The 25,929-nt window shown below is 39.3% G+C and overlaps 1 protein-coding gene and 1 pseudogene across 3 annotated transcripts in view; one reads left to right on the plus strand and one right to left on the minus strand.

The window, feature by feature from the left end:
* Positions 1-20,337, minus strand: part of AVL9 (AVL9 cell migration associated) — a 61,362-nt gene extending 41,025 nt beyond the window's left edge. Inside the window, exon 1 of one of the 3 annotated variants that reach the window (XR_004384327.1) lies at positions 20,008-20,337. Coding sequence is in view for 2 of the 3 variants with exons in the window: in XM_032872063.1 (XP_032727954.1) it covers positions 20,008-20,100 (93 nt within the window). In the remaining variant the exon portion in view is untranslated. The remainder of the gene's footprint in view (positions 1-20,007) is intronic. The other 2 variants (XM_032872063.1, XM_032872054.1) reach the window with 2 other exon arrangements.
* On the plus strand, positions 5,276-6,005 carry LOC116872712 (annotated as a pseudogene).
* Positions 20,338-25,929: the final 5,592 nt, after the last annotated feature.

Here is a 25,929-nt window from a genome sequence, read left to right on the forward strand (position 1 = left end):
GTTGTTTAAAAAGCAAACACAGGGGCGCCTGGGTGGCTCAGTGGGTTAAATAAAGCCTCGGTCTTCGGCTCAGGTCATGATCCCAGGGTCCTGGGATCAAGCCCTGCATCGGGCTCTCTGCTCAGCAGGGAGCCTGCTCCCTCCTCTCTCTGCCTGCCTCTCTGCCTACTTGTAATCTGTCTGTGAAATAAATAAATAAAATCTTAAAAAAAAAAAAGCAAGCACAGTATCAGTAAATATAGTATAATCCTACATATACGATGATTCCATTTTTTTAAAAAACTGTACTACTGTATCTTTCTAAATCAGTTTGTTAAAAACTTGCTTGAGGGGCGCCTGGGTGGCTCAGTGGGTTAGGCCTCTGCCTTTGGCTCAGGTCATGATCCCAGGGTCCTGGGATCGAGCCCCACATCGGGCTCTCTGCTCAGTGGGGAGCCTGCTTCCTCCTCTCTCTGCCTGCCTCTCTGCCTACTTGTGATCTCTGTCTGTCAAATAAATAAAATAAATAAAATCTTAAAAAAAAAAAAACTTGCTTGAAAAGATACAAGCTTAACTGCTAACAGTTTACCTCTGGAGGGTGAATAGGGTTGGGGATTGGAGATAAAGGATATTCCTGATTTCTGTTTTTATTTAATGTCCATCTTCCTTTTTAGAAAAATTTCAAACTTACAGAGAAGTTGAAAGAATATAAACAACCTTATAAACTTCATCTATATTCACACACTGCTAATTTTTTGGCCACATGTGCTTTACAAACTGTGCTGCATGTGCATACACATAATTTTTCTGCATCACTTGGCAATAAACTGAGATTATAATTTACTTTTAAGTAAACTAGTATTTATTTTTAAATGGATATGCATTGCTTTTCGAGTTAAAAAAAGAAAGAAAGAAAAGAAAACCACAAACAGCTTCTAGCTTTTGAAGAAATCTTATTTCCATCCTAGACTCTTGGGACACAAAGATACATATACAGAGATACAGAAATCTGTCTTCTTTTCTGAAGATTTAGTTAACAAGTACCAACTTGTTTAAGCCGGAGTTTGATATCTGATGCTTTGCTATGTTCAATATATTCTTCCAACTCCTCATTCTACTGAATGAAGATGGTTTTTTTTGTATGACTCTAGCTGGAACTTAAAATGAAATCAACTCATAAAATTGTTGTTAAGTGTTGATACTACATATACTCCAAGAATTCCATGGCTAAAATTAGGTTGACTTTAGGCTGACTTGGGCCCAGAGTTCTTATAATACTGTTTCTTTGAGGTGTTAAAAGGAAACCCCCAGGCCCAAGCCACTTAGGCCAAGTCCTCAAACCGGGCTTAATACCTAACCTAATCATAAATTTCAACCTCCCTGAAAATGCAGTCTTAACTAGCGAGTCTGGAACTTTCTGATCATCACTCTTTCAGGTAATCTGTCATATCGGCCCTCTCTATCCTGCAAAGGAAGATGAAGAATTCACCTAACAGAACACCCTGCCTTTCTCCGAAGGGAAAGTGACCTGCCCTGGAATAATCCTTCCTTTTCTTTTGCGAATAACTTCCTTGCCCTACCCGCCTTCTATAAAATCCTTCCATTTTGTAAAACTCTTTGGAGTTCTCCACTACTTACTAGATAGGATGCTACCCCATTCAACAAATCGCTTAATAAAGCTAATTAGATCTTCACATTTACTCTGTTGAATTTTTGTTCCTTGACAGGGAGAATGTATTCAAAATTTCAGTTTTAGCATATGTGCTGCCAAAGCGAGCACTATATCCAAAATTTCAAACAGCTAACTTTTGGGACACAACTTTTTCATAAATTGTATACTGCCTGTACTGTGTTGTCAGCTCTCTCGAATTCTTTTCTTCGGCTGTGTTATCTGCTACCAACAAATTCTTGCCTTCGGAAACTGCTGAAGATGCTCATCAAGTTCAAAACAATTCACACAAACTCTGTTCTCTGTCTACACATACACAAAATTTTCATGGTGATTTAGTATCGTTTCAAGATTTAATCAATCCTCTATTGCTGAACACTTTTTTCAGGGTTTTTTTTTTTTCTTACATCTTTATAAACTGTTTAGTACTATTCAAGTAAGTCATAATAAAAAATATATACTGGGTCCTGTCCTTGGTTCTGGGCCTACAACTCCTAAAACCCTGGAATTTCATGGGTGAAGGGAGCACCTTTTGTTATTTACAAGACAATTTCAACTGTATCTGCGTTTATCTAACGAGGGGACTTTGTGGTGGTGGGTCTACTAAAAAGCCTAGGATGGGGCCTGGTCACCAGAAAGATAGACTTCCAGGAAGGACAGAGGGGCTAGAGATTATGTATAGTCACCAGTAACTAATGACTAAATCAATCACGCCTATGTAATGAAACTTCAATAAAATCCTCTAAACAGTGGGATTCAGGGAGATTCTGGCCTAGTGAAGACAATGAGGTACCAGGACGGTAGCATTTCCAGTGAGGTTATAGAAGCTCTGTACCCCAACCACCACACCTGGTCCTATGCATCTCTTTCATTTGGCTACTCCAGAGTTGTGTCTTTTATAATAAACCAGTAAAGGTAAGCAGTTTTCCTTAGTTCTAGTTGTTCCAGCAAATTACAGAACCTGAGATGAGGGTATGAGAACCCTTGAATTTGTAGCTAAACTGGAGAGAGGCACAGGCAGCCTGGGGACCCAGGACTGGCATCTCAAGTGAGGGTATTTTGGGGGACTGAGTCCTTAAACTTGTGGAGTTTGACACTAACTCTGGGAAGTTAGTGCAGAATAGGATTGAATTGTAGGATACCCAATTGGTGTCAGGGGAAAAACAAAACAAAAAAAGAATGTTATTTCCCAATCAACAGCTTAAGTCGTATAATCTTCATATTTTGAATACTGACCACTCTATATGTTCCCCTTTGGATATGTGCAAAATAATCCAGACAGACACAGTTCATGGCACAGAGGCTTAAGAGAAATTCTCCTGGAAGTTACCTGAGATTCTCAAGTAGTTGAATCAAAATGCAATATAGACAATAATGCTAATTAAACTAAGCAATACCATAAAAAGTAAAGGTAGCTATAGTAAGCTGTCTCAATGCGCAACTCTGGTGGGAACGACCAACAATACAGTTTACATGAAGGGCTCTCCCTGTAGCTACGTTGTGCAAAGTCTGTACAGATGTACATGACAGCCCTAAGTCTATGTGAAAAATCATTGACAAAACCAAAGTAAATCTCCAAAGACTAAAAAAAAAAAAAAAAAAAAAAAGAAAAGAAACAGAATGATTAATGATTATCATCCAGTAGGGTTTTACTATTAAATAATGACTATTTACAGCCCAAACTCTTAAGTTAAATTTAAGGATCAAAAAAAAGTATCTGGGGGCGCCTAGGTGGCTCAGCTGATTAAGCATCTGACTCTTGATTTCGGCTCAGGTGATGATCTCAGGGTTGTGAGATCTAGCCCTGCCTCTAGTGGAACTGGGCATAAAGCCTACTTAAGATTCTTTCTCTCCTTCTCTCTCTGCCCCTTCCCCACCTTAAAAAAAAAAAATGATCTAGTAGGACATCAGAACATACAATGCGTGACAGATATACCAATGTCTCCCCAAAAGGTGATGTTATTAAATCCTGCATATTTCAAGTATCTCTTTTTTTGTCAATTCCTGTTCACATGACTGAATTTATTTTTATCCCAATTAGTAATAGTAGTAGTTTACATACTTCCATGGTTATAACAGAAGAGAGGGAAAGAGACAACAGCTGATTTCTAAAACGTGAAAGCGGAATAAAGATGCTCTAATCACAGGGCGCCTGGGTGGCTCAGTTGTTAAGCGGCTGCTGTAGGCTCAGGTCATGATCCCAGGGTCCTGGGATTGAGCACCACATCAGGCTCCCTGTTCAGCAGAGAGCCTGCTTCTCTCCCACCCATTCCCCATGCTTGCGTTCCCTCTCTAACTCATTCTCTGTGAAACAAATAAATAAAATCCTTAAAAAAAAAAAAAAAAAAAGATGCTCTAATCTCAAGGAATAAAAAGAATTTTTCTAAAGGCTAAATGAACTGTGTAAGAATTGGTAATGTTTGTTCACACCATGAATGGTAAAAAATTACCACCCAAGGGCGCCTGGGTGGCTCAGAGGGTTAAGCCTCTGCCTTTGGCCTGGGTCATGATCTCAAGGTCCTGGAATCGAGCCCTGCATTGGGCCCTCTGCTCGGTGGGGAGCCTGCTTCTTCCTCTCTCTGCCTACTTGTGATCTCTGTAAAATAAATAAATAAAATCATAAAAAAAAAAAAATTACCACCCATTTTCAGAGTTTATAAAGCAAACTGTAAAGGTGTCCCCTCAGGACACCTGGCTGGCTAAGTCAGTAGAATATGTGACTCTTTATCTCAGGGTCATAAGTTCTAGCCCCACAATGGGCACGGAGCCTACTTAAAAAAAAAAAAAAAAAAAAAAAAAAAAAAAAAAGGTGTCCATTACTCAGATTGCATTCATGTGGTTCTCAGTATACAAAAGACTGAGAAAACAACAAAACAGTAACACAGTACCCTGGTGTGAACTCTGAGTACTTCAAAAGTATCCTCTGTTTGCTTTCTAACAATGAAATATCCATTCCACTATCAGGGAACGGTCCAACTAATAGAAGCCACCATGCCATACAGCACACAAATCAAACACATCTGTAGTGCTCACAGATACTGACGGCACAGAGGTATGCTTCCTAGAGATGCTGAGTCAGTGCTCTGCCTCTGCTCCCTTTCTAGGCACCTCAAGGATTCCACACACCCTTCACTCAGAAGCATGGGTGTTTGTTTTCTTAACAGTTAAAACACTTAGGCACCAAAGTCAAGGCCTTGTCCTATTTTTCTCTTTAAAGAAAAACATGTCTTCTACTAGAAGACATGTCTTCTCAAAGTTATTTGCTTTGCCAAATCTCTAGAAGAGTCAACATTACAAGAGAACTGGCACTTTACCTCTTTTAGTCTCTTAAAAAGTTGGCAAATGACTATACTTGTCATCTGTTTATTTCTGAAACAGACTGTGCTTAGCACTCTTCTACCTCAGCATGATACATTATTTTATAGTTTATAGTTTCATGAGCACTCTGGATGCCTAGAAAAATAAAGTGTATACTGTAAAAATGCAATGGTACTATTGAGCCCTAACAATTAAAACTAAGTTTTACCATTTTTAAAATTAAATGGAAACAAAACAAAAATTAAATGAAACAAGTATCTTAGTTTAAAATATGTGCTTTTTTATCTTTAAGTGAATAAAGGCTGCCAGTTCTATTTTTCCTAGAATTAAAGAACTATTATACTATTCCACATTCCTTTATTTAAGATGAGATACTTGGGCCTTTCAACTGGAACAGTCATCTCCCAGTAATTCACCAAAATGACTGACACAAAGGGAAAGAAGAGAGGCACCAGCTCTATTCTCTAGGCCTTTCAAAAATGCGGAGTTGTTCCTTTGGCCACATACATGCAAATCTACAAGAAAGGTGATATTGTGGACATGAACGGAATTGGCACTATTCAAAACAAAATGCCCCACAAACATTACCACGGCAACAGTGGAAGAGTCTACAGTGTTACCCAGCATGCTGTTGTCATTGTAGACAAACAAGGGCAAGATCTTGCCAAGAGAATTAATGTAAGTATTGGATATATATTTTTTCTTTCTAGGTAGGCTCTATGCTCAGCATGGAGCCCAATACAGGGCTTGAACTCAAGACCCTGAGAACTAGACAGGAGCCAAAATCAAGAGTCAGATGCCTAACTGAGGGAGCCACTAGGCGCCCCTATGTACCAAACATATTGAGCACTCAAAGAGCTGAGATAGCTTCCTAAAGCATGTGAAGGAAAATTATCAGAAAAAGGAAGCCAAAGAGAAAGGTACTTTGGTTCAGCTGAAGTGCTAGTCTGCTCCACCCAGAGAAGCACACTCTGTGAGAACCAATGGAAAGGAGTCTGAGCTGCTGGAACCCATTCTCTACAAATTCATTGCAGGATAAGTGTAAAAAAATTAAAAGACCTCAAGACTGTAAACAAAACAAAAAACAAAAAGACAGTTGAGGTACTTGGATTACTAAAAAAAACAAACAGATGATGTGTATTTTAATTTAAATAGAGAATTTTTTTAGGGGTGTCTTGCTGGCTTAGTTAGCAAAGCATGTGACTCAATCTCGGGTTCTTGAGTTTCTCTCTGTATCTCAAATAAATTTTTAAAAACAAAAGACTATTATATGGAAGAACAAGATATTTTGCTGGTATCAATATTAACTACATAATATGTGGGAAGCTGATTTTCATACTAAAGGCACTTAAGATTTCATTATCCTGTTTTTCTACTTTAAAACTACTGAAACTTTACATAAACATACACATTCATTAACATGAAGCTACATACACAGCCAATTAAAAGTCTATAGTAGACTTTACAAAGCCATGCTCTTTTTAAAATTATTTCTTCCAGAAAGGAAAAATCTTTAACTATATATAAAGAGTGAAATTGAGAAACTCTACTAGTAAATATTCATCTCCATTCACCTCAAATATATCTGAGAATATATAGCCTTATTATAGGGATTTGGCATTCTTTGAAATACCATTATTTGCAGATCTACAACTCACAAATCAGAAATGCCATCAGATATGGAAACAATGAATTTGTGTTTCAGAAAAATAAAGTGCCATTTATTTCCAATAATACCAGATTACTTTTGCAGTGCTACTTTATGTAAAACTTGGTAGGGACACCTGGGTGGCTCAGCTGGTTAAGCAGCTGCCTTCAGCTCAGGTCATGATCCCAGCGTCCGGGGATGGAGTCCCACATCGGGCTCCTTGCTCGGCGGGGAGCCTGCTTCTCTCTCTGCCTCTGCCTGCCATTCTGTCTGCCTGTGCTCGCTCTCTTTCCCTCTCTCTCTGACAAATAAATAAAATCTTAAAAAAAAAAAAAAACTTGGTAAAGATAGCTTCAAATGTATTTGCTAATTATGAGGTCTTACTCAAAAGTAAAAAAGTTTTGAAGGACCTGAAACATATTTTACTCTCTAGGATCCTTTTACATTACAGAAATCTAGAACTCCTATATTATCCTAGGTTCCAAATAAAATAAACACTTTGGTCATATAGCACAAATGTGTATAACTACATGGAAAAAAAACCAACTTTCATAAACTTAAACCTGATAATTAAGAAAAAAAAAAAAGCACTTAAATTTTAAAGTAAAATGTTTTATTTGTAATATCCCCAAACTGGGAACAACAATTCACATGTCCTTTAATAGGAGAAAGGGTCAAGGATGGCATACAAATACAATATTATACAGAAATTACTGACAAAATCAACATGGATCAATCTTAGACATAACACTGAGTGAAACAAATCAGACACAAGAGACACAAATCTATGGTGACATAGGTCAGAAGAGTGGTAACCTTCAGGCAAGTCATGACCAGGAGGAGGCGCCTGCCTGGAATTTCTGAAGTGCTGGAATTAATTGTCTCTTGATGTGGAGGGTGATTACACACGTGTGTACGTAAAAATCAATCAAACTGCACCCAGAAGTTGTGTGTACTTTATTGTTGATAAATTATACCTTAAGAAAATCAAATACTGCTAAACCTCAATTTACTTATCTATAAAAGAAGGCTAATGAAACCTTGGTGCATTGAGAGGAATAAATGGGATAATAAATATTTAATAGTACTCAGTATATAGCAAACATTCCATAAATGGCAGCTAATACTATCGCTAACGATATTTTCATAGAAGAGCAACGATAAATGGCATGGTCACTAAACCTTATATTGCTATAAATTCTTACTAGCTTTTTAAGTCATTCACAAAGGCAGGAATTATATTTAGGGCACGTTTTATGGAATTTAGAATTGTTGCTACAACTTGATTACACAGAGTGGAGGAAATCACTGTACTTAATGGAAATTTAGGCTTCCAGTTATACTAGCATCCAAGAGATATCTGGGTTTTTGTATTAAGCTATAGCTTTTATATTTCTGAAGATACCATGTTTATTTAACATAATACATAAAAAGCGGACATAAAAAATGAGCCAGTTTCTTTGAGCTATTCTTTTTCTCAATTATACTCTTAACACTCAAAATTCAAAGACTGCAAATGGAGAATTTTTGCTAAGTCTTAGCTCTGCACAAGTAGGAGTTTAAATGAAGAAAATCGTATGAATAATAGTTTTTGAAATAGCTTTTTTAAAGATTTTATTCATTTGAGAGAAAAAGAGAGCACAAGCATGGGGAGGGGCAGAAGGGGAAGGAGAAAGAGACACCCTGCTGATCAGGGAGCCTGATGAGGGACTTGATCCCAGGACCCTGAGATTATAACCTGAGCCGAAGGCAGATGTTTAACCCACTGAGCCACCCAGGCACCCGTGAAATAGCCCTTTCAAAAGTATTGAAGGATGCAGAATGGGGCACTTGGGTGGCTCAGTGGGTTTAAAGCATCTGCCTTCAGCTCAGGTCATGATCCCAGAGACCTGGGATTGAGCCCCGCATCAGGCTCTCTGCTCAGCAGGGAGCCTGCTTCTCCGCCTCTCTCTGCCTGCCTCTCTGCCTACTTGTGATCTCTGTCTGTCAAATAAATAAAATCTTAAAAAAAAAAAAAAGATGCAGAATTTTGTGGTTTTTTACAAGAAGAAAAGTTAAAAAAAAACCTTATTTTTAGGGATTTATTTTTAAGTAATCTCCACACCAGCATGGGGCTTGAACTCACAATCCCAAGATCAAGAGCTGCATGCTCTGTAGACTGAGCTAGCCCTAAAAAATAACTTTTAAGCACTTAGATTTGTTATTAAAAAGTATAAAAGGCTAAGATCTTAAGTGTACAGACTTCATTGATTTTGATGATTTATACAGCTCCAGGCAACTACTCCATCAAGACACAGAATTATTATCTCAGAAAGTTCCTCTGTTCAGACGGCTATAAACAAACACTAGTTCTGCCTGTTGAATTGAAGCATGTTTCTGAATGTAGTCTCTGATGATGGGTATTTAGCAAATGTTTTATTTCATTTTATAATAATGTAAGTGAAGGGGAATCTTAGCAATCACCTACTTAGAACCCTCATTTTATAGACAAAGAAACTGAAGTCCATAAACATCAGGCAACTTGCCCTAGGTTACACATCTAATAACCATTAGGGCCAAGCTAAAACTCGGGAATCTTAATTACCAGATACACTTTTCTATTACTCAAACAGAGAGTGATAAAAGAGAATCTATCAGAGCTGAATGTACAAAGGAATATTAGAAATATTATATACAAAGTTCCTCTATAATGGAAGAGATAGGACAAGGATTTGTATAAAACATGGTAGAATGACAGAAACCGGTCTTCTTTTTTTTTTTTTTTTTAAGATCTATTTGTTTATATCGGGGTGTGGGAGAGCAGAGGGAGAGGGAAACAGTCTTAAGCAGACTCGGGGCTGCGCGCGGAGCCCATGGTGGGGCTCAATCTCAGGACCTTGGTTCATGACCTGAGCAGAAACCCTGTTGGCTGCTTAACCACCTGAGCCACCCAGGTGCCCTGATACCACTTTTTTGGATGAGAGGAAAAAAATAGAGCATTGTTTATCTGTAGGTTATTGAAAATATATACAAAGATGATATCACAGTTTCAAAAACGATTTTCTTGCAGGAAAAAAATTACTTAGAAACTTCCTAACAAAAGATTTAAATAAATTTATTTTAATGAACTCTACCTTAACAATCTTTTATATGTAATTTTATTTTTTAACATTTTTTATTTTTATTTATTTATTTTTTTAAAAGATTTTATTCATTTGACTCAGAGAGAGAGATCACAAGGCAGAGAGGCGGGCAGAGAGAGAGGAGGAAGCAGGCTCCCTGCTGAGCAGAGAGCCGATGCAGGGCTCGATCACAGGACTCTGAGATCACGACCTGAGCCGAAGGCAGAGGCTTTAACCCACCGAGCCACCCAGGCGCCCCTATTTTTTTTTTTAACATTTTAAAAAAGATTTTCTATTTATTTATTTGACAGACAGAGATCACAAGCAGGCAGAGAGTCAGGCAGAGAGAGAGAAGGGGAAGCAGGCTCCCTGCGGGAGCCCGATGCAGGGCTCAATCCCAGGACCCTGAGATCATGACCTGAGCCGAAGGCAGAGGCTTAACACCCTGAGCCACCCAGGTGCCCCTAACATTTTTATACTGAATTTTCACATGGTAAAAAAGATTTCAACTTGTGGTAGTGCACTAACCCCATCAGAATCTAACAAATTACTGATTATCACCAGTGAAAGCCATGGGGGCAGGAACAGGTTTCATTAACAAACCTGCAGTAATTTCCTCATATATAAATACTTAATATACCCTGCAACAATGAGCATCAATTGGATGAAGAAACTGTAAATGCAGAAAACCGTATCTGAAATCTAACCCAAACATAGTTTATTCAGAAGTCAGACTTCTGACAATTACCTAGACCACTGTAAAGAACCAGAAATAAGCAAGAAAAGCAACTAACCAACTATCATAAAACAAGAAGGCTTTAGGTCTTCTTTAAAACCTATGATTAAGTCATTTTATTTCAGACACAGTTCTAATATATTTAGAACTGTGGGGTTTCTAATATATTTAGAACTGTGGGGTTTCCCAGTCTATGGAAGAAAAAAAGCAACAAGTAAGAAAGCAGGGAGGGAAAGCTGAAAACTGCAACTTCATGTTTGGGTCAACATTGAAGAGTGCCTGCTAACTTCTCAGTCATCAGGGCGCTCTATCAAAAACCCAGCAGGAGTCAGAAAGCATATGCTAAATATGTTAAAATAAACTGGGAATGCCACAGTACAAGTAACATTAGTTATGAAGGCAGAATCATCCAGACTAACTTATAACTTAAATTGTGTTCAGCATGTTCTGCTTCAAAATCTGTTTTACCAAGATCTCCATGAAAAAAAGATGGCTTAAAATGTAATCTCCATATTCAGGCAAAAAGGAGCAATGATTCCACCACAAGGATGTTCTTTGTAGCATTATTCAAAATAGCAAAAAAAGTGGAGTACCACCTGTGTTTCTAAAAAGGAGAAAAATTTAAGATTTCCACAAAATACTATTTAGCTACTTTAAAATGCTATAATTCAATATTTACTAATATGCAAGATACTAATGGCACAGTTACATAACAAGGCAGGTCATAGAACTTGATTACAGTATAATGTTTTTAGAAAAAGTTATGTGTATTTGTAAGGAAAAAAAAAGGAGGGATAGTCACCAAGGTCTTAAGACCAGATTTCTTTAGGATACAGGACTTTAAGTGTTAGTTTTCTTTTCTTTTTTTCCTCTTTTTTCACTTTTTTCACTTCTTTATTGGTGAGTACATATTATTTCTAATCCTAAGAAATGCTGTTTTTTTTTTAAACAACTGGAATGCTTTAAAAATTGCCCAAAATATCAATTTAAATAACATCCTCTAAAAATATCCCAAGAACAAATCACGCTTTTAACCTGATGGTATCTTTTTTTTTTTTAATTTTTAATTTTATTTATTTATTTGACAGACAGAGATCACAAGTAGGCAGAGAGACAGAGAGACAGGCAGAGAAAGAGGAAGGGAAGCAGGCTCCCGGCCAAGCAGAGAGCCCGATGCAGGGCTCGATCCCAGGACCCTGGGATCATGACCTGAGCCGAAAGCAGAGGCTTTAACCCACTGAGCCACCCAGGCGCCCCAACCTGATGGTATCTTAACCAAAGAACATAATAGGGCCAGTCTTTCTCAAAATTATGAAGACTCCTCTTTCTCTATGTCTTCATCTTCCTCTTGTAGTGCTCAACCCCCAGTAGACCATAGCTCTTCTGTAGACTTCCCTCATCTAGCAAAAATCCATGCTCCTCAAAGGATGTGAATCACATTATACCATAAGGAAGAAGGTTATTCACAAAACAAGCATTTTACTAGGGAATCGAAGACTTAAGCCAAAGAAATTTAGGCCCTATTAGGCACTTTCTAGCTACCTGGGAGGAATTAAAAGAAAACAAAAGAATCTTCCACTTATTTCTAAACTTCCATTACACAGGTTGACACCCATCCTGGTTAGCTAGGATGCCAAGGCCTAAAAGAAACTATTCCACTGCTAAGGTTCCAGCCCTGCAAAGTCATAGATTTTCACAATTTTGGTATATAAAAGCATGACTAAAATCAGACAAAAACCTCTACCAAACTAAACAAGTTCAAGAAATGAAAATGCCAGCAGAGGCTAGAAAATGAAATCTTGTTTCAGGACAGTTTCTCTGAGTAACTAAAAAGAATCTTTAGATTAATTATTCCTTCCCTAACCTCTAACTCCCCAAAAGTTTGTTCTTTCTGTCCCAAAGGGCTTCTATTCCAACAAGAATCACAAACAATACTCCAATGTTTCAGCATGGTCACCACAGGATTCCATCAACAGCAGGTGCCAAAACTGCACGCTTGTTGGGCATCCATTTGTCACCAAAACCTCAATGGGTCAGGGCTTGGCACTCTCACCCTAACATAAACCAACAACCCTCCCCCAATTTCCTCAATCCAGCCCTGAATCTGCAATGTAACATTCTGCTACTCATGGAGATTTTCCCATGGTCAGCCCACCCAGACCAAGAGGAAAGTGTCCTTTTCTCTTCCCTTCTTCAGTTGCTTTATTCACCTTGGAACTAGTATAAACATGAGTTCTAGTTCTTTCATAATTCTATTTTTTAAAGAAGTATAGCCAGGTAAATCAGGTTATTCAAGAATTTAAAACAGCTAGCCATGGGGCGCCTGGGTGGCTCAGTGGGTTAAAGCCTCTGCTTTCAGCTCAGGTCATGATCTCAGGGTCCTGGGATAGAGCCATCAGCCATCTGGCTCTCTGCTCAGCAGGGAGCCTGCTTCCTCCTCTCTCTCTCTCTGCCTGCCTCTCTGCCTACTTGTGATCTCTGTCTGTCAAATAAATAAAAATCTTAAAAAAAATAAAACAATAAAACAGCTAGCTATGTATACAAAACTATGAACTCTATCAGAACAGTGGTAAAAAATCAAGTAATAATTCCAACTTTTTATGGTACCACTTTGAAAAATAACGATTCCCTATTAATTTCAGTGTTTAAAAAAGTTCCAATCTGGGATGCCTGGCTGGCTCAGTCCATTAAGGAACCAACTCTTGATTTCGGCTCAGAACATGATCTCAGGGTTGTGTGATCAAGCTTGGCATGGAGTCTGCTTGAGATTCTCTTTCTCCTTCTCCCTCAGGCCTTCCCTCTCTTAAAAAAAAAAAAAAAAAGTTCTAATTTATTTTTGAAAGAACCTAAAAGTCTGATATTTATTTGGTTATTTTGCCAAAAGTCATGCTAATCTGACAAATACATTTTTCATATTTACCACCACAAATAAGGAACAAAAGTCTGGAACACATAATCTGTAACAAACTACTACAGATAAAGTGTCCATAAATTACACCACATCAAAAAGTTTTTGTTCTCTTATTATCCCCCACCAAGGTATTGCAGGTGAGCTTTTAAGGAAGACGAGTCCTTTAAAAAAAAAAAAAAAAAAAAAAAAAAAAAGGGAGGGGGTAAGAAGAGTCCTTTGCCAAATGATAAATTAAAAATAAAAAAAAAAGTTCAGCAAAAGAGTTGGAATGGATAAATACTTCAAAAACTATTTTAAATATCAGGTTAGTACTTTCACTTAAAATGATCTAAATGCTATGATCTAAATACTAGGTATATCAATAAACCAGAATAATCATCACTAGAAACTAACCTGTTAACCTATAGAATTCACTCCCACAAATCTAGGTGAAAAAATGATCAAGTGATAAACTTAGATGTTCATTTTAACTTAAAAGAAAGAATTTTTCGTTAAGATACATCTGAAGAGGGGAGCCTGGGTGGCTCGGTTGGTTAAGCACCAGCCTGAGGCTGAGGGCATGATCCCAGGGTGCTGGGTTCAAGCCCATATCGGGCTATCCACTCAACAGAGAGCCTAGTTCTCCCTCTTCCTGCTGCTCCCCCTGCTTGTCTTTCTCTCCCTCTTTCTGTCAAATAAATAAATGAAATCTTAAAAAAAAAAAAAAAAAAAAACCATCTGAAGGCCTGAAAGGCGGAAAAATGCAGGAAACAAGATGAATGATCATCTTCTATGTCTAGTTTGGGGATCTTCAACACAACTGTATTAGAAGATGCCTTTAACCTTGTGGTTCACGTGAAACTACCTGACTTCTTATCATATCACTACTGAGTACCTTTATAACAGAAGAGTCTACGAAGATTTATTTAGTACATCCTCCCATGTTAAGTTATCATGCTTATTAACCCAGCAGACTGCTGAAAGGCATTATTTTTAAATAAAGTTTTACTTCAGTGCACTTCAATGTAAAAATTACAATCCACAACTGAGTATGGGAATTTTCACCATGAATAATCTCAGGGCATGGAAAGAAGAGATCAACAAGACCAACAGCATTCTGAATACTTGGAAGAGTAGTTTAACAAAGCACACTTACACAGCCTAAAATAATCTGAAGTCAGAATCACAATTCAATGAGCCATGCACTTTAAATCCTTTACACCTGTAGTAAAATCTTAAACTGGAGAATAAAGTGGTTGATTAACCCATCCTGGGAGAAATCTTACGTTATAAGAGCCTCTGAAACACTATGTTGATTAAAGAAACAGCAGTCTCTAGAACATTCTAAGAATGCATGTAACGCACTCACTTTCCAAAACAATTGGATTTTAAAGGATTAAGAAAGAAGAGTTATAGGACATCTAAAACGACACTGAGGGGTGCCTGGCTGGCTCAGTCAGAAGAGCATTTGACTCTTTTTGTTTGTTTGGTTTTTAGATTTTATTTATTTGACAGAGAGAGAGATCACAAGTAGGCAGAGAGGCAGGCAGAGAGAGGGGGGGAAGCAGGCTCCCTGTTGAGCAGGGAGCCCAATGCGGGGCTAGATCTCAGGACCCTGAGAGGATGACCTGAGCCGAAGACAGATTATTAACCCACTGAGCCACCCAGGCGCCCCAGCATTTGACTCCTGATCTCAGGGTTGTGAGTTCAAGTCCCATGTTGAGTGTAGAGATTACAAAACAAAAACAAAAAACCTTAAAAAATAAAAAATAAAGACACTGATGTGCAGAAGTGAGGAAAATCCTCAAGAACAAATATTATATATACTTGGAAATTTTAGTACACTTTTTTTTATAATACTTTTCCATCTGGCAAAATCAACAATGTTCTCAATATTTTATAAAAATAAGACAAGAGGAAGGGCAATCAAAAAATGAAAAAAAAATACAGCTGAACTAGATTCCTATTTTTTGCAATACTATTACACATTTATTGGACAAATTAGGTCTCTGGCAAAAGTTTCATAGTTTTGACTGAACTGACCTGTCAGTTCTGTTGTCTGAGTGGACTGTGTTACCATTCCCTACACCCAACCTGGCTATACCACAAAGGGTTTCCAATGAAGGTTTTTTAGATTATACACTCACCCAACCTTAACTCTCTTTAGAGTCCAGAAATCACCTTGTCACCTATCCTACAAATCTTCATTAGAGGAATAAAAGAAAATTAACAGAAGATTACTAGTAAGCCAAAATTTTCCTGAGAAACAGAAGTTCTACTAAAATGTGTGACTCCTGTAAAAGCTAGAGAATACTCAATGTAAATCTAAAAATCACCTTTTTACTCACTGTGCATTTTGACTTTGACTACATATAGCAAATTCTTATCTGATTTGCAAAATGAGGTTCTTAGGTCTTTATTTTCTGCTATAAGAGAGGTAAGTAATTTTTAAGAGCTGCATTCTTTCAGTCAGCAGTAAGAAAATAACCTATTGGGAATGCAAACTGGCACGGTCACTGAAAACAGTATAAAGCTTCCTCAAAAAATTAAAAATAGAACTACCATATGACTTAGTAATCACATTACTGGGTATTTACCCAAAGAACACAAAAACACTAATTTGAAAAGTATTTGTACACCTATGTTAATTGCAGCATTACAACAACCAAATTATGGAAGCAATACTGATAGATGAACAGGTAAGAAAATGTGGTATATACATAATGGAATATTATTTAGCAATAAAAAAGAATGAAATTGTGCCATTTGCAAAAATGGATGGAGCTAAGTATATAATGATAATAAGTGAAATCAGACTGAGAAAGACAAATACCGTAAGATTTCACTCATATGTGGAATTTAAGAAACAAAACAAACAAAGGGGAAAAAAGATAAAACAAGAAAGAGACTCTATTGTAGAGAACAAACTGATGGTTACCAAAGTGGAGGTGGGTAGGTGGGTAAGTGAATAAAATAGGTGACGGGGATTTCGCTGTATTATAAATCCGGAACGAATACAACACTGTGTATTAATTATACTGGAGTTAAAACTTAAAACTTTAAAGAAGAGAAGAAACTATGCTAGATTTCTCATCTTTCAATGCACTGTGGCAGAATTCTTTATATTTTCTTCCACTCTATCAGCAACCCAGATGAACAGACACTACTCAACAAGTATATTTATTAAAAAATCATTGCCCTGGTCTTTGTGAAATATCATGTGCATTACAAAAAAAAAATACAAACATATATTTTTCCTTTTTCCTTTCTACTAAGCGCTTACAACCTAAAACTGCTATTAGAAGAGATAAAATTGATTACAAAGACTAGGGACATCCGGGTTTCAGTGTTATGGCTGAAGAGTCTCTCCTTAACCCAAATTTCCTTAGACTCCTCGGAACTCTCTCCTTAAATAGTGCCTCACTTGTTGGGCTTCCTTGTTTTCTGCATTATCTAATTTTATTTATTTTTTTTAAAGATTTTATTTATTTGACAGAGAGAGATCACAAGTAGGCAGAGAGGCAGACAGAGAGAGAGAGAGAGGGGAGGAAGCAGGCTCCCTGTGGAGCAGAGAGCCCGACACGGGGTTCAATCCCAGGACCCCGGGATCATGACCCGAGCCGAAGGCAGAGGCCTTAACCCACTGGGCCACCCAGGCGCCCCTGCATTATCTGATTTTAGCATGAATCCTTTTAGCTAGTTATAGCTAGAAACCCCCTTTACTCCTGATGTAGGAATTTTCCATCCACTGACCCTCCAACTCTACTCTTTGGCCATAAATGTCTCCTTTTCTTTGTATTCAGAGTTGAGCCCATGTGCTCGCTTCAGAAGCACATACATAACTGAGCCCAGTTTGTTTTTTTTTTTAAGATTTTTTAAAAATTATTTTGTCAGGTACAGAGAGAGAGAGCGCTTGCACACACAAGCAGGGGGAGCAGCAGGCAGAAGCAGGCTCCCTGCTGCTCGAGAGCCCAGTGTGGGACTCCATTTCAGGGGTCCTAGAATCATGACCTGAGCAGAAGGCAGACACTTAGCCAACTGAGCCACCCAGCTGTCCCAGTTCTATACTGAGGCCTCTCTTCCCCTATTAAAATAGCTCTCCTGAATCAAATGTTTTCATTGCTTTAACTATTGTCCAGTTCTGGTTTTTCTGACAGCACCAAACTAGCTAAGTGTTCTTAAGTTGCTTAATATTTTTGGGTTTCAGTTTACTCATCTGTAAACTGAAGGGAGATGAGAGTAGAATGAACTCTAGGGACCCATGCCAGGTCTAAAATTCTCATGAAGAAATCTGGTAGAGGAAAATGAGGTACAGCAAAACTGAGCGATCTGGACTTGCTCGAGGTCATGGGAGCTGTGAGGCCAGAACGTCATCCAGGTCTCCCGACTCCCACAACAGTGTTCATTTAACAAAACCAGCTGTCTTTACCTCAATGCTGAAACCAAAAGGCTAACAAATCCAGTGAAAGGCCATGGCATCCAGCAGTGCTACTTCAGCTGAAAGTGCCTCCTTCATTTTACAGTCTGTTGTTCAGTTTTCTTTAATCTCTAAGCAACACCACATTTGTTTCCTAAAATAATTTTTCTTTCTGGGAATATAAGCAATATTCCTTTTGACAATAAAACTGGTATAAAACATAATCCCGAATTTAGATGACAGCAAAAAATAAAAGATTTTATTCTCTCTCTTACCAATATTTCCTTCCTGTTTTTGGGATTTTATTTATATGCGAAAGAGAGAGAGAGCATTGGGGAGGGAGGGTCAGAGGGAGAAGCCAGCTCCCTGCTCAGCGAACCCAATTTGGGACTCCATTCTGGGACTGGGACTGGATCCTGGGACTCCAGGATCATGACCTGAGCTGAAGGCAGTCGCTTAACCAACTCAGCCACCCAAGTGTCCCTTTCTTCTTGTTTTTAAAAGTCCCAGTTTGGTTTGGAAGTGGGCCCCTACTTTTTTATCCTAAAAGACTCCTAAATGCCATACAGCTCAGCAGAATGAACACACTGATGGCAGAAGCAATTCTACATTTGACTCCAGGACTGTTCTGCAATGTGACATCAGCAAGATCAATTTACTTCCTCCAAGTTTCAGTTACTTCACCCATATCCAAAGTGAGTTATAAAATGATAATTAAGATCAAAGATGTGAAGTTTTAAAGTACGAAAAATCTTTAAGAAACAAAAAGAAATAAACAAGGAAAAAAAGAATCAAACCAAAAGGAAGAAAAAACAAAAAACAAAAAACAAAAGTCCAGACTCTTACCTACAGAGAACAAACTGGTGGCTATCAGAGGGAATGTGGGGGGGGGGAGGGGGGGATGGGTGAAACAGGTGAAGGGGATTAAGAACACACCTATATTGGTGAGCACTGAGTAGAGAATTGTGGAAATCACTGTATTGGACACCTGAAACTAATATAACACTACATTAATCAAATTAAAAATTTTAAAAGTATTAAAAATCTAATGAACATGGTGTTTGCATGCCAAGATACAATCTCAAATATCCACCCTCTTCTAAATATAAGGCCATGTTTTAAAAACATATACTCTACAGCTGCTACTTGGAATTTTTTTTAATACCACACTAAATAATGCCACTTTCTCTTCGGTGTCTTTCTATGCCATTTTCCCCTGAGAGACAAGGAACAAAATACCATACTACAAAGTTAAGCAATGGTTAGAATACATACAATCACAACTATCTATTCACTCCACTTTCCGTTACCATCCTCTAACGAATTTAAATTTTGCCAGCAAAAGTCTTCTAAAATATTTTATTTTCTGTGAAACGCAAGAAATGAAATGCTACATTACCTAGTAGTGGCAGTCAGTATTTTTAACACATTTCAATTTCCTGTTCGCTAGTACATTATGACATCATTGCCTTCCAGCGTTTGAGCTCATGAAATAATTCTGTTTGTTTTGTTCTCCTACCTCCAATGTATATACTGCAAACGTCCCATTGTTCCCGTTCACTATTTCAGTGAAGAAGCGTGATAAAAATGACTTTGTATTTGCACACTCCTCTGCCCGGTAAATATACCATCTCTTATCGCAACTGAACTGGAAAGGTCAATTTCTCACCAAAAGGCAAGATTTGGACAAGATCAAATAGCAAAACCAAGGCCCAGTGGGAAGGAGGGGGGGAGGAGTCAACACACCACCCAAACAGGACGGATTCTAGGGCTTCCACAGATCAACAAAGGAAGTTGATTTTCCCACGACGCCGCCCGGGCTTCAACCAACCCTAAACATTTGTGTGGAAGCCCACTGAGCTCATTACCTTGAAAATGAAGCCCAAGAGCTGAATTCTTGTAAAGGCTCCCATTACAGGTGGACGCCCGGAAAGTCAATGGAGGCTCAGATGAATGAGGAACTGAGTAGGGCTGACCTTCGATTCATCCTCCGACTCCACCAAGGAGCCTGAACACCTACCAACCCCAACATACCAACACAGAACTCCGCTGCTCAAAACAATTTCGGGGGCAGGAGAAAGAAGGGAGTGTGGGGAATGCGCCTCAGGTGCGCCGAGTGCGAGGAGCAGGTGTGAAGTTCAGAAGGGCCGAGGGCGCTTAAGACAGCACCGAGCCAAGCGGAGGGGAGCGGGCACCAGCGGCGCGCGACCGCACGAACGGCCGGGGGCGGATTCGAACCCCCTCCTCACCTGGCAGCCCTTCTTGTGATGAAAGCCGACCACCACGATGTGCAGTACGGGCCCCCGGGGGGCGCCATCGCCTCCCCGCCCGGCCTTCTCCATGGGCGGCCGCCGCGGGCCCGCAAGCCGCCGACTTCAACCGCCAAGGGCGGCGGGCCCGGCGAACCCCGCGGTCCCCAGGAGGACGGCGAGCGGCGGGTTTCAGGTGTCAGCAAGGGCGCCGCATGAGGGCCGCGCAGGCGGCCCGGAGGAGGCCGAGGCTCCCGCAGCTCCGTGCCGCCCCCCAGGGCCGCGGCCGCGGTACCCTCATCCGCTTCCGCTGCTTCCGGGCTGTCACCTGATGCGGCGGCCGCCGCCGGCGACGAGGGGCGGGGCAGGCCCCGGAGGGAACCTGACGGGGCGGGGCCTGGGTGTGGGGCGGGGTCCGAGAGGAGAGGGCATGGGGCGGGGGCGGGGCCTGCGGGGCCACAGGCACCTCTGTCGCCTGCCTTTTCCGGGCGACCTTAACACGCTTTTTTCCCCTTTGCCCTCTCTTTTTCCTCCTTAAAATCTCCGCCCCTTCCGTCCTCTTTCTTTAGCTTTCCTCCTTTTTAAACGTCTTTTCTTGTTCACTCTCTCTTATCCAATTTCTTCATTCATTTCCTTCGCCTCTCTGGCTTCGGTAACAGGGAGTCATATTGGTGGGGCTCTGTAACTGTGTATTCAACCTTTAAATTACTTGCTTCTCCAGGTTTTTTTCTTTTGCTTCGTTCTAGGTTTTTTTTTTCTTTCTTATTTAAGTATTATGTATAGGAGACTGGAAGCGTCTCAAGGCCTGCAGTAAAATATCCTGGACAATAAAGGAAGTTTACAAGGAGACCTGTAAATGATTATTCTGATTCCGATGTTTAAATATATATATATATATATATATATAATTTTCATTCTATCTTTTTTCTGGCTTTAGTACTGTGGTCAGTACAAAATATACGTGGTCTGTTGTCACCAGTATATCTAATGTCCTAACTGATTGTACTACAATTTTATTTTTAAAGACTGAAGGATAGGTGCCTGCTTCAAATAGAATTCGAGATTACTGCAATAATTGGCTGTGAAGTTTACCATTACCAGTTGCCTCTTAGTTTAGACAACCTTAGCAGGTGTTATTTTACACTCCTGGCCTTGTAATTTAAGGACTTGCATTCTAATTGAAGTATAGCTGAGAAAACCAGTAGGCTTCCTATAAAAGAATTTAGCTTCTATGATTCAGCAGGAGTGTGTTAATGCTAATAAAAATACTGTAGAAATCTTTCAAGGTGTTTCTACCATTTCCTTACTATATTAGAAAATTCTTGGTGTTGGTTCAGAACTGTATGTGAAATTATAGTATTCCCTGAATGCAGAATATCTTACAGTTTTTTTCCACCTGCCTCAATATTTTCCACAATTGGCATACCCCAAATTAAAGTCTAATAGAACAGTCTTTTTAAAAAGATTTAAGGGTAGGGCATTGGGGTGGCTCAGTCAGTTAAGTATCTGCCTTCTGCTCAGGTCTTGATCCCAAAGTCCTGGGATCTAGCCTAGCCCCCATTCCCTGCTCAGCGGGGAACTTGCTTCTCCCTCTCCCTCTGCTGCTCCCCCTGCTTGTGCTCTCTCTTTCACTGTCAAGTAAAAATCCCTTTAAAAGAACTTTATATCTACAGTGAATTACTTAATTCATTGTGCAGGAAACTCAGTTACAGCTTAAAAAAAAAAAAGATTTTATTTATTCATTTGACAGACAGAGATCACAAGCTGGCAGAGAGAGGGGAAGGGAAGCAGGCTCCCTGCTGAGCGGAGAGCTTGATGGGGGGCTCGATCCCAGGACCCTGAGATCATGACCTGAGCTGAAGGCCGAGGCTTTAACCCACTGAGCCACCCAGGTGCCCCTCAGTTACAGCTTTATAAAAATCTGTAACGCTTTGCATCCTAGACCTTCCAACTAAGATTAAATCATTTATTCATAACTATTATGTTGCTCAAATGCTTGAAAAGTATGTTATCAGGAAAACTGGGAGAGAAAGTAAACAAGGGAATTTCCAGAAAATTTTCCATCTCTAAATATATAGGCTGGTCACTTAATAGTCTAGAATGACAACCTTTACATTGTTTTTGTTTTTAAAAGATTTTATTTATTTATTTATTTGAGAAAGAGATAGCAAGAGAGAGCACAAGCAAGAGATGGGGAGAGGGAGAAGCAGACTCCCCACTGAGCAGGGAGCCTGACATGGGGCTTGATCCCAGGACCCTGGGATCATGGCCTGAGCTGAAAAAAGATGCTTAGTTGACTGAGCCACCCAGGTGCCCCTTACGTTGTTTTTTAAATGAACTGTATTAATATAGAATAAATTCACGAACAAGATATCATCTTTAGGGACAAATAGCTGTTGAGGAAAAAAAATAGAAATTTCTCCTTACTTTACATGTTGGAAGATTACCAAGATTGTAAATAACAGAATATTTTCTGAACATTATATTAAAAGGAAGCTTTTGCATGTATTTTTATGATGACATTTACCACCAGGGAAAAAATTAGAAGTGCTTCTCTGAACACATAATAAATTGAAGAGCCTCTTCAAGTTACCTACATTTTATTATGAATTATAGATTCTATTTTATGTCAGCTCTGTTAGTAAAAGCTAAGGGGAGAAAAACCCTGGAGACACAGAGCAATGACATGTTTTCAAGTTCATTAAAAATTCTCCATCTGGAATTGGACTGTTGTTTCTTTTTGTATTTTGCCTCAGGAGAGAACGTGATAAAATAAAACCACTCCGTGCAATCCCCATTAACTCTACTGTGTAAATGAACTATATCTCCTTTTTCAGAGTATAGAGAGACTTACTTCTTTATCAATAGTATTGAAAATTGCTAATGGAAAACAAAGTATTGATTTTCTGAAATTATATTTTTCCTGAATTTTAAAGTCTATTAAGTAGCGAGAGTGCTTTGAATTTGGTCCCTACTCTCATTATGGTGTGAAAATAAAACAAGAATAGAAATAGAAAAGAAAACCAGGAAAAGAAAAGGGCTTTACAAACAAATTTGGCATTACTTAGTCTTTAGAATCTTATGAAGATTAAGGAGAATATTGATGAGGATGAATAAATAGTGAGAATCAATTTAAAGAACATTTATTAGACCCTACAATACACCTGGAACTGTGGTAGGCACAGTGCATCAAAAGAAATTAAAGGGATGCGTTGCTCAGTTGGTTAAGCATCCGTCTTTGACTCAGGTCATGATCCCAGGGCCCTTGCTCAGTGGGGAGCCTCTTTCTCCCTCTGCCTGCTGCTCCCCCTGCTTGCCCTGCTTGTGTGCTCTCTCTTTCCTCACACAAATAAATAAAATCTTTAAAAAAAATTGTTGCCTCATCTATGTCTGGTTATGAAACAAGATAAATGTGAAACCAGCTAGCAATGCCAGCTTTTGTAGCACCTACTCTAAGCCAACCATCATGTTAATAAGTGTTAGAAAATAAAGATAAGCAATAACAGCTTACATTTAACAGATAGGCACCGTGTGTCAGTCTGCTAGCCATTTTTCATGGATTATTTCATTTAATCATAACAATCCCAAAGTAGATACTATTATCCTCATTTTTTTCCAGTGGGTAAATGGACACTTAGAAAGGTTAAATAACTTGCTGAAGGTCAAATAAATAGAAGGAATTGAAGTAGGGATAGGATCTGAACCAAAGTCACTTAACTTCAGAAAAAATGAATGTAATTGCTGTACTCTACTCCTTACCAAAATTCTTGACACTGAGGAAATCATGGTCTTTGGGGAGGGAGGTAACCCCCTATAAGGATAATTACAGGAGAATACATTGAGAGAATTTTAAGAACTGTTAACATTGTTGTGAAACAACGAGAAAGCTTGCCAAGTCTTCAGGTCAGAGAAACTTCACAGACGTGGTCACGTTTGAGCAGGTCTTGAAGGATGAGCAGGATTTTACCAGAACTTGGGGCTAGACCATCTGAAATGCAATAAAGTAAGATCATTAAGGACTGGAGTTAAAGGAAAACATTTGGGGAGGCAAGAGTTTTATGCCAAAGTTAGAAGAAGTATGTAAAATTGAAATAAAAGTGCAGCAAAATAGGTTTGGTGGTGGGCACATGCCAACTGCCCACGGTGTTCCCTCTGCTTGAAAGGCAGCTCCTGCCCCATTTCTGCCTATCCAGTTCTTTAACCCTCCAAGACTAGACTTCTATCAATTCCTTTGTGAAATTTCCCAAACTGCCTATGTGGGCAAGTTATCTAACCTCTCTGAGCATGAGGAATTCCATTTGAACACCTGTCTCACATGATAGTCATAAAAATTTTAATTAAGTGTATCTGTAAGTTTTCAGCCACACAGGAGGTGCTCAGTAGGTATGAAATGCAAACAAACAAACAAACAACACCCCAAAAAACCCAAAAATACAGAATTGGTTTGGTGTTTAGAAGTCTGAACCCTAGGAAGTTTAGAACTGAAGGAGCCATTTGTTAGGACTTCTGAATCTTGTTACCGACATTTCCTTAAATCATACCATAAATCTCTAGTTCTCTGGGGTCCCTGAAACTAAGAAGTCTTTTTGCTTTATATGCTAAATTTCATATGCCTTGTACATAATGTTTGGTAGTAATCTTTCTCCCCCCATTCATCCTTAAGCTCCTACAAGGGCAGAAGACATTGTAGTTGTTTTGTACACTGTTTTATACTCAGCAAAAATGCCAAATAGTGTGTAACTAAATGCATATTTGTTCAATCAAAATGATGGAGGCATTACAACTATCTGTTGTATGAACGAATGATGCTCTTTCTGGTCTCCTGTTTAGACTCTTCAGCTTTATGTTCCTGGGATACAAATATAAAACATACTTAATGCAAAGAATTTGCTTTCTATTCTTTTTAAAACAGAAGTGCAAGGGCGCCTGTGTGGCTCAGTGCTTAAGCCTCTGTCTTCGGCTCAAGTCATGATCCCAGAGTCCTGGGATGCAGCCCCAAATCCGGCTCCCCGCTCAGCGGGACGCCTGCTTTTCCTTCTACCACTTCACCTGCTTGTGTTCCCTCCTCACTGTGTCTCTGTCAAAAAAAAAAAAAAAAAAAAAAAAAAAAAAAAAATCTTGAACAAGTGCAGAAGCAGGTTTTCCTAAGTGCGAAGACATTAACAGAGAGTGACATCTGCTGGTTGCTTGTTAGACAAGACAGTGAGTGTTGAAAGTGAATACGTAGTCTGTAATAAATTAGACTCCTAGATATGACAAGGTAAGAATGATAAATAAGGTAGTAGAAAGAAAAAGAAAATGTATTTTAAATTTCCACCTTAGAAGAGTTAAAAAAATGCTGGTTGTGGGTTTTTAATTCACTGGACGCTTAAAAGAAGCCATAGATTCTTAGTCTCTCCTTATTTAAGTAGGCTGCACACCCAGCGTGGAGCCCAACTAGGGACTTGAACCCACAACCCGATATCAAGACCTAAGCTGATATCAAGAGTCGAAGGCTTAAGCTACTGAGCCACCCAGGCTCCCCAGGAGTAGATTCTTTCAAAAATGGTTTTTACAAAAACTGCAACACAGTGAATTGGTCGCGGAAAAAAATGAATCGGTTTGGTCTGCAGAAAGATCCTGGCTTGAGGTGAGATGCATCTTCATAGGGGGCAATAAGACGACTCAAAGGTTGCTGTGGTTTGCAAAACCTGGGTAACAGGAAGACTTTATTCACAAGGCAGGATATCTTTAACGTCTGTCGGAGCCTGGGGAAAGCGGGTAACTGCCGAGACTACACATTGTTCAGTGGACAGAAACTCTTCCCGGGAAAGAAGCGGCTGGGCGCGACTCCGCGGGCTGGTTGGATCGCACGTTCGGTCTCAGATTGGTCGAGCCTGCCCAGGCTGCGGGAAAGGTGGGGCGGGGGCGTGGAGCGGAAGC

This window comes from Lontra canadensis, unplaced genomic scaffold (genome assembly GCF_010015895.1).
Source record: "Lontra canadensis isolate GAN:19392208 unplaced genomic scaffold, GSC_riverotter_1.0 scaffold2, whole genome shotgun sequence".
NCBI lineage: Eukaryota > Metazoa > Chordata > Mammalia > Carnivora > Mustelidae > Lontra > Lontra canadensis.